The sequence below is a fragment of the Solanum tuberosum genome, unplaced genomic scaffold (genome assembly GCF_000226075.1).
Source record: "Solanum tuberosum cultivar DM 1-3 516 R44 unplaced genomic scaffold, SolTub_3.0 scf00331, whole genome shotgun sequence".
Classification (NCBI taxonomy): domain Eukaryota; kingdom Viridiplantae; phylum Streptophyta; class Magnoliopsida; order Solanales; family Solanaceae; genus Solanum; species Solanum tuberosum.
In genome coordinates, this window is record NW_006239253.1 from 1 (window position 1) to 9,527 (window position 9,527).

The 9,527-nt window shown below is 26.8% G+C and overlaps 1 protein-coding gene across 1 annotated transcript; it reads right to left on the reverse strand.

Annotated features, from left to right (window-relative positions):
• Positions 1-5,455: 5,455 nt before the first annotated feature.
• On the reverse strand, positions 5,456-6,856 carry LOC102597911 (protein LURP-one-related 11-like). The gene is made up of 3 exons (XM_006360622.2): positions 6,552-6,856; positions 6,096-6,317; positions 5,456-5,992 (listed from the first exon to the last, which is right to left on the reverse strand). Exons 1-3 carry the CDS (start codon positions 6,810-6,812, stop codon positions 5,858-5,860), a joined length of 618 nt encoding a protein of 205 aa, XP_006360684.2. The 5' UTR covers positions 6,813-6,856; the 3' UTR covers positions 5,456-5,857.
• Positions 6,857-9,527: the final 2,671 nt, after the last annotated feature.

The following is a 9,527-nucleotide window of genomic DNA, read 5'->3' on the forward strand; positions in this document are numbered from 1 at the left end:
TAAATAAGATATAATTAGAGTTTATATTAATTATCATATTTTTTTCTATAAATTAAACTATATTTTTAAAATTAATTCACTTTACATTCCCATGTTCTATTCATTTTATAATAAATAAAAACTTGATCCACATAACTATAAAATTGTATCTACATACTTTCTTGAGTAGCATATATGGATATGTTAACTCCTTTTTCTATATTTATTTTCAAAAATATCCAGACCTGAAATTCCGGTAAGTTAACCTTACAACAACAACAAAAAACAAACAAAAAAATAAAGTTAACTAATCAAGTAAAAAGTTTAAAGAATACTTAGTTATGAGTTAAAAGAAGAAAGAAGGAACCTGTTATCAACATAACATAATTCAATTCTCCAAAAACTACAAAGAGAAGCAAAAGAGAAAAATCAAATCATTTTTTCTAAAAAAAAATCATGATTTGTTTCATCAAGAATCCAAAAGAAATAATATTAAATGTATAGTTGCAATAAAAAAAAGTGATAATTATATTAAACATGTCAAATCATTATCAAACTATGCAAGAATGTCTAACATTAATATTCTCTAGAAACTATAAAGAGAAGCAAAGAGAAAAAAATCAAATCATTTTTTCTAAAAAAATAATAATCATGATTCGTGTAATCAAGAATCCAAAAAAATTATTAAAACATAATTACAATAGAAAAAAGTGATAGTTATATTATGCATGTCAAATCATTTTACCTCGTAAAATCAAACTATGCAAAAATGTCTAATATTCTTCTTTATAGATCTCTCTCCTACAAAATCATATCAAAGAAGACAAAAAATTAACCAACCAAAGAGACAAACGATGAAAAATAAGAAAAATGAAAATAAAATAATTATCACATATGTCTCAAAATAGGTTTTTATAAGTGTGATTTTGAAGAGTTATAAATTTATACATTAAATATTTTGAAGGTTATGAATATGAAAGGTGATGAGTTATAAACATTACTAAATTAATTAAGAGGTTTTATGTAATTGAAGATGTATGAATTAAAGAAATGATTTTATAAAATACAATAATTAAAAAAATAAAAATAAAATGTCAAAAAAGACGACAAAAAATAAATAAATAGGATCCTTGGCCATTGAGAGGTGCCACATCACTTCTTTTTTATCTAGCTTTATATATATATAGATTAGGGTCGAAAAACGTTAGGTAAATCAAATTTATTAATTTTGTATACTAAGTATCGAAATAGATCTTATGAAATCAAGTAGACCACAGTTCTAGTCCATTCTCATAACTGACTACAATTTTAAATAATTATATTAACCTAATTTTTAACTATATTTCCTATAGGCCAGATTGATTCCATCATAGTTGGATTCTAAATTTTATTACTCATCAATTTCATTGTTAAGAGGAATTGGGCGATAATTAGATGACAAAAATATGAGTAAAAACATATGTATATCTCATGTTTTTGATTTTTTTTAAACAACTTAAATTATAAAAGACAGAAGATTTTTACGATTTTCTAAGTGCAATGATAGAGGATAACACATATATGTCGGATAAGTTCTAATTTTTATCTTAAATGTTGTCATGTTTCAAACTAAGATTGAATTATAATGAACTAGTAAAAAAATCAATGCACATATGAGAATGGAATCTTCTCATCCTGTCTTGATATTAATATATTTAATAAGAGCATTTCAATAAAATGAGTGATCAACTTCACATAGTAATATTATCTTTTATAATATTGAGGATTAATTCAATTTTATAAGATATTAACTACATGTTTGCAATACGTTATTTTGGATGTTATTGTAAACACTTTATTAATTAATATAAAAATTTTAATAATTTAATTCAAAGTTCTAAAATATTTCTGTTAAATAATAGATTGTTTTTGTTTCTTTCATTATTATATAATCATATATCATTAATTGTCATGCACATAGTGTATTTCAATTACAGATATTAAAAGAAAAAAAATTGCATTTAAACGATATCCATCAGTTATGGTCATAAATTTATGAAAAAGGCTATAGATGTTTGCTCTTTTTATGTTCGTACTCTTTATGTTGTTTTGGTTATATCAATTACATTAGCAAATACATTACTTCTTCTTGATACACAATCATTAAACTAGTTATTTACAACAGCTAAATGGAGTTTAAGCATCGTCAAATGTCAGTACACGTATATAACATCACCTCACTTTAGCAGCCATATTGAAATGTTCAAACACAAAAGGTTTGACTATAATTGAAAATATATACGCATGGGCAAAATTGTCAAAACACATAAGTATCTAATCACAAAGCTAATTGGACTTGGTATAGTGGGCCAAGTCTAAAGTGGCCTTGAGTTGACAGAAGGTCCAAAAAGAACAAGAAGACCAACATGGTTCATTGGAGGATCAAAATGAATTTTGAACTTTTCACTATTAATATATCAAATTAAATAAAACAAAATAATTAGTATAATTTTAAAAAAATAATAAGAAAAAGGTCAAAAGTATAATCACTTTTTAACAATTCAAAATGATGATTTTTTGTCAGTTTGTTGAATCTTGTAGCAACTTGTTTGTAGATTTTTCAGACCCCAAATTATTATTTTCATTAAAAGTCCATTATTAGCTTGTCAATATGAAGGTATTATGTGAAGAAGGTTTTCCATGTGATTTTTAGACTTTGGAATAATTGTATAATGTGTTTAACTTATAAACATCTAAATCACCTTATTTGTCACATCATACTATCTTATAAACATTTAATCTTTTATATCTTGTTTTCACTTGTGCTTTATTTTTTTCATGTAAAAGTACCTGTAATTAATTTTATGTATCTTGTTAATAATTTATACTCCCTCCGTTTAAAAAAGAATGATCTCCTTTCCTTTTTAGTCTGCTTAAAAAAGAATGACCTCTTTTTTTTTTTGGCAACATTTTAATTTCAATTTTCCATGTGACATGTTTAAGGTCACAAGATTAAAGGACAATTTTGTACATTTGATATAACTTTAATTTAGGATCACAAGATTCAAAAATTTTCTTTATTTTCTTAAACTCCGTGTCAAGTCAAACTAGACTATTCTTTGTGAAACGAAGGGAGTAATATTTTGATTCATTATGATCCATCAAAATTTGACCTAACTCGCAAAATTATCACCCTAGATATGATAATTCTTGATGAGTTGATGAATAAAGTTGCTGATTGAAGGAGAATAGATGTGATAATTCTTGTATAAAGGTAATATGTGTAGTCGGATAAAAATCGGATACAAGTAAGGAAAATTGAGATATTTATATTATAACAGTAGAGATAAAATTGTAATTTAATTATTTTCAAATATATAAAAATAGTTATTTAATTATTTTTCTAACATATTAGAATTTTGATTTGCAATGTCGATAGAAAGCCCCTATTAGTTTTTTAAAAAAGTAAAATAAATTAAAAGGCCCTAGCAGCTTGTCAATAAGAAGATATTACTATGTGAATAAGGTTTTGCATGTGATTTTTAGACTTGGAATAATTTTAACATGTGTTATTTACTACTCTCTCTGTCTTAATTTATGTGACTTACTTTCCTTTTTAATCAGTCCCAAAAAGAATGACACATTTCTATATTAAGTAATAATTTAACTATAAAATATCTATTTTACCCTTAATGAAATGATTTACATTCACACAAATTTTTATTCATTCATTTTGGACCACAAGTTTTAAAAGTTTTCCTTTCTTTCTTAAAACTCCGTGTTTGAGTCAAATTACCTCACATAAAATGGGACGGAGGGAAATTTCTATTCATTCATTTTAGACCACAAGTTTTAAAAGTTTTCCTTTCTTTCTTAAACTCCGTGTCGAGTCAAACTACCTCACATAAAATGGTATAGAGGGAAATTTCTATTCATTCATTTTGGACCACAAGTTTTAAAAGTCTTCATTTCTTTCTTAAACTTTGTATCGAGTCAAACTACCTCACATAAAATAGGACGGAGGAAGTACTATATAGTATAAGAGGCTAGGTAAACAGTTTTTGGTCAATATGCATGCTTCCCTAGCCAGGGGCAATATTGGAATTTTTATAATACTATGTTGAAACAATATTATACTCCCTCCGTCTCATTTTATGTGGCACCATTTCCTTTTTGGTCAGTCCCAAAAAGAATGTCACATTTCCTTATATAAGAAGTATTTAAAGGTACAATTCTTTTTTTACCCTTATTGATCCAACTTAATCTTAAAATAATACTCCAATACATTTATAAGGAGATAGAAAGATGAATCTACTTTTTAAAGGATAATTTAGCAAACATTTCAAAGTCTTCATTTATTTCTTAAACTTCGTGCCCGATCAAATATTGCCACATAAAATGGGACGGAGGGAGTACCTGCTTTACAATTGCACTTTCTCTTTATAGGACATAAAAGTCATTTCATATTTCACTTTTTGCTTTACTTCAACCGAAAAGTAGGCTCATTTTTCATTCATGTGGGCTCCTTGTATCTCTTTATTTCACTTTTTTCCAATTTTCTTTTCATTATCAAAGGTTTAATTCATTCTTGAAATTTTATCAGTATGAGTATGAATAGATGGAGTAACATATATTATTAAAATTTATATAAAAGATATTATAAATCACAATAATTAGCTATTGAAAATATTTTGGTTTGCTCTCTAATTTCATATGTACCATTTATATTGAAACAAAAGAAGTATCATATAATATTTGAATGACATCAAAAGTTATTACAAAATTCACAATAAACAAACAACTAAAATATTTATGAGTATCCATGTGAATTGAAATGAAAAGTAACATACATTATTTAAAAATGACGCAAAAATTAGAATAAATTAATAGCTTTAATATATATATATATATATATATATAAAATTGATTGATTCTTCAAATTTCGTTTATATCACATAAATTGAGACAAAAATAATGACATATTTTGAGCTCGTGCTGACACACGCACCAACATCTAGTCTTATATACATTCACCTGGACATTCAATCATCTTATTAGTCACACCATGTGGATGGTGTTTGGCACATGCATACTGGATGAATGCAACGAGTGAATCAAGATATTTATAAGCGTATTTATTGTTTGACCAAACTTTTTACTATACGATATAATCGCTAATATTTTTTGTAATTCCAACCAAAATATCATGTCCAAAATAAAATCTGTAGCTCCTTTTATATCTTGCTTTCACCCTGTTATTAAGGGTATTTCATCTATTTTAGAAAAAAGTGTTGAACACACTTATTGATTCTTATCACATTCAACAATTTTTTTTTATCTAAACGCATAATTATTTATTGATAAAATAAATTTCAGTATTTTACACTTGAAACTAGTCAACTATTTTTAATCAGTCAACCCAAATGAACTCGTAACAGTACAAAACTTTGTATTATAAATGAATTAATCAACTAAATAGACTATACATGAAAGCATATACGCAAAATTGTCAAACCATGAAGTATGGGCCAGTGGGCTCGGTTTTAATGGGCCTTGAGTCAACAGAAGGCCCAAAATGAACATGAAGCTCAACATGAATCAAAGTAATATCTACCTTCTTTCCTTTTTTTTTATCGGTATCTTCAGATCGATCTCTTGACTAAGTCTCATACATTGCACTGAGATCAAGGGACTGATGTTGTACCATACGTGCTACTACCTTGACCTAGAACTTTTTTTTTTCCTCAAATCGGATTTTGAACTGAAAAATGAAAATTTTCCATTCGATAGCATTCGCGCCAGCTTGAAATTTCATGGTTCATGTATGTTGAGGAGACCATGAATTTTGAATTTTCAGGATTATATCTTGCAATAGTCAATTTTAGACTAATTGTGCTCTTTATAATTTGTGTTTAATCAAACCACATATTGTCACAAGAGCCACAATAAATGAGTAATCAACTTGAGGTTCCACTTCTAGAGTTAGCACATCATCACCATACCCAAATCCTCTTGATGATTGCTTTTGATTTACCTATATAATATACACAATTTTAATTAATAAAACAAAAAAATATATAGTATAATGTTGTTTAATTATAAATACTCAAAATAAATTCTTTGAATTGAATAATTACCTTTGCGACAAGTTGACCAGTATTATTTGAGATTTGAAATGATGATTTTTTGTCGATTTGTTGAATCTTATAGCAACTTCCTATAGATTTATCACACCCTAAATTTACATCACAAATAACATCTCCTTTTGAATACTTCCAATTTCTTCTCACTTGAAACCATGGCTTTCCTTTAAATCCACCACTTAAATATCCACTCCACCTACCAAGTAATCTTAGTCTCTGTAGAAAAAAAAATATAACAAAGTTCAAAACAATATAATTAATTAAAATTAAACTTAATTAACTCAAGTTTAAGTCCTAAAAATGAAATCGCCTTTAACAAGAAGCTATGTTTACTCTAACTATGCCAATGATTTTGGGAATTCCCATTTAATCATGTCCTAGTGAATACTGAACACCATATGAGAAACTAAACCGGAAAAAGGACACACTAGTAAGTTTTTTTGTTATTACCTCTTTTTTAATAAAGAAGAGAACTTGTCCACTAAGATCCATGAGGAAAACTTCATTACTATTTCTTTCTTGGTAGTTATCAACTCTAAAAACAATATCACCTTTAGAATTAAAAACAGTACAACCATTTCCATGATACACTAGGGATTTCATCCATATAGTAAATGTTTCTCTTGTGGATGTCACATAACAAGACGAAGACGAAGACGACGAAGAAGAAGAAGAAGAGTTCTTGAGTGTTTCTGGATATATTTTGGCCATTGAATGAACAAAGGAAGCTAGTATAGTATTTTTTTCAAACTTGTTTCCACCTAAGTGTATAATGAATGAGTAGAAATAAAAAGGGGTATATATATAATATATGTTGAAGTATTCAAGAAGCCCATAATAGTTAATAAAATAATATAATCCAAGAAACTAATAAGAAAGTGGAAATTTTATCCATTGAAGCAAAAAAGATTAAATATAAAGCATTGACTTGGATTGGAACACATTTTTTGCATTGTGGTGGGAATATACTTGAGAAATAAAGTAGAGATGGCACTATTTTGTATATTAGCAAGTGGGATGGCCTTGTCAGAATCACTTACCAAAAAAGATTCAAGGTGTGTTTGGTATAAAATAAAAATATATATTTTTTGGAAAATAAGTGGGGGTTTCTTTGTTACTTATTTTGTGGGATTTGATTGATAAGCAAGAAAGATACTATTCGATCTCAAGATCATTTGTATATAATCTAGGAAAATTTTATAGAGTGGGAAAGTGGGAGGTCGGGGGTGGGGTTTGGGAGTATTGGAGGGTGAGGAGGAAATAACAAATTAAACTTGAAATGACGTGTCTACAAGTGTTTTCTCTAGTCTCCAATCTCCACAGGAAAAATGTGATGTCGTATGTTTTGGGTCAAACCTTATGCAAGTATTCATATACCTTACATGTAGTTTTTATTCATTCCCTTTTTATCTATCAATATTAATCTTAAATCTCTTTTTATGATAATACTTTGACTTTTTTTTTTTTTAAAAAAAAAAATATGATAAGAAAATCAAGATAAAACCCTAATAAAGACCATTTTCATATAATTTGGAAAAATATTATGGAGTGAAAATATGGGAGGTTGGGGGTGGGGTTTGGGAGTATTGGAGGGTGCGGAGGAAATAACAAATTAAATTTTAAAAGTGTTTTCTCTAATCTCCAATCTCCATAATCGTATGTTTTGGGTCAAAACTTACGCAAGTATTCATATACCTTATGTGTAGTTTTAATTTGGGATAAGGGTCTGAAAAATATCTCAATTTTGATCGAAATTGTTGTTACGATACCAAACTTTTATGGAGGACCTATTACCCCATGAACTATTTAATAGTGTATTTTTTACCCCCTGAACTATTTTAATAGTGTATTTTAAAAGGTATATATGTGCTCAACGTGGACACATTAATATTTATAATTTTGCATTATTTTTTATGTCCACGTGGGCAAATATATAAGTTTAAAATATGGTATTAAATAGTCTGGGGGTAATAGATCCTCATTAAAGTTTGGTATCGTAACAACAATTTCGGCCAAAGTTGAGATATTTTTCAGACTCTTATTCCTTTTAATTTCTTTTATTTTCATCCACCAATATTAATCTTAAATCAACCAGCATGCTTGACATGAATTCATATGATTGCAATATAAGAAGAATAAAAATAATTAGTCAAATAATAATTGTACTATCTCAAAAAAATAACATTAAATGAATGAATTTATCATACAAGAGATTATATTTTGCAACTATTATAATTTTAGGTCATGAATTAGGTGAAAATTAAAAGTTACTTTGCAAAGTAGGAAATGGTTATGTTTGGTGTCGTTTATTTATTTATTTATTTGCAAATTTATACTATTAAATTATGTGTCTAGCTATCTTATATTAATAAAAAAAAAATTAAAAAAAAGATCAACAACAGAGAGTACAAGCCATGGCCCATGGCTACTATAAAAGTTCTTTAAAATATTTTGGGTCAAATATCATGGCCTTAAATATCTGAGCTGTCTTTTGAATAAATTTTCATTCTCCTTAATATTTAATAATAAATATAAATATATTTATTCTTTTAGTTTACTTATGAGTGTAAGCCAATAGAATAAATATAACAAATTTGAAACTAAGCACTAAATACTTTTTAAATGTTTATTAAAAGTCCTTGTGTATGAAATTTCTTCATTCGTTGTTCCACCTGCCCTACTTACGATTTATTTTCTTAAATAAATCAAAGAAGGGAGGGAGAGTAATATAAGCCAAAGACAAATCAATAGAAGACTTTCAATTAAATATATGCCAAAATTAAAAATAAATAAATTTATATATAAAAAAAAAGGTTATGTTGATGTCATCTAGAAGTATTATCACTTACTCCCTCTGTCCCAAAATATCTATCACGTTTTTTTTTAAAATAATTTAATAATTTTTAGAGATAAATAAAATTAAATTCATTTAATATTTTAAATTAAAATTTACATATCTACGAACTATAGAAAAAGTACTATAAATTGTAATACTTCTCAAATTTATATAATTTAACATGAGAGAAAAACGACATTCAAGATGGAGGGAGTATCACAAATCATTTGATTTGCGGATAAAGTTATTTCGAAATTATAATTTTGGCCTTTGGACTAATTTATCACACCTATCTCCTAAGTGGATAAAACTACACCAAGTATAAAATATAAAAAAATTTATCTTGAATTTAATTATACCTTCAAATAATAAATTTAAATAATCTTGTGAATATTCTACCTTAATTAATATAATGCTTAATTGATTGCATCATCATTTGCATGTTTATCACTTTGAAGATCATGAATTATTAGGTCTAATCAGAATTGATAGTGACCAACTATCAGAACAAGTAACAAATGGGCATATAAAATGTTTTTAATTTTTTATTCTATGATCGATCAAAGACCTTTTGTGTTAGAATAGTTATT